Source organism: Colobus angolensis, unplaced genomic scaffold (assembly GCF_000951035.1).
Source record: "Colobus angolensis palliatus isolate OR3802 unplaced genomic scaffold, Cang.pa_1.0 Scaffold1050, whole genome shotgun sequence".
Classification (NCBI taxonomy): domain Eukaryota; kingdom Metazoa; phylum Chordata; class Mammalia; order Primates; family Cercopithecidae; genus Colobus; species Colobus angolensis.
In genome coordinates this window covers 8,499-8,768 of record NW_012111476.1, presented here as the reverse complement: position 1 = coordinate 8,768, position 270 = coordinate 8,499, and the positions used below count along the sequence as shown (strand labels likewise).

At 52.2% G+C, this 270-nt stretch overlaps 1 protein-coding gene across 1 annotated transcript in view; it reads left to right on the top strand.

Annotated features, from left to right (window-relative positions):
* Nucleotides 1-246, top strand: part of LOC105513829 (nuclear pore complex-interacting protein family member B3-like) — a gene marked incomplete at its 5' end in the record, with an annotated part of 3,154 nt that extends 2,908 nt beyond the window's left edge. Inside the window, one exon of the mRNA XM_011944858.1 lies at nt 96-246. Within this exon, the coding sequence (XP_011800248.1) occupies nt 96-246 (151 nt within the window). The remainder of the gene's footprint in view (nt 1-95) is intronic.
* Between the last annotated feature and the right edge of the window lie 24 nt (nt 247-270).

Here is a 270-nt window from a genome sequence, read left to right as displayed (position 1 = left end):
TTCCACTTTCTCCTCCTGATGATTTTCAGACACTGCAGACACCTTCCAAGTGTCTTCTGGTACCTCTTCCACCTTCTCCCCCTGATGATTTTCAGACTCTGCAGACGACTCCCGAGTCTTCTGGTACCTCCTCCTCCTCCTCCACCTGATGATTCTCAGACACTGCAGACGCCTCCCCAGTGTCTCTTGGTACCTCTTCCACCTTCTCCACCTGATGATTTTCAGACACTGCAGACGCCTCCCTAGTGTCTTTGGGTACCTCTTCCACCA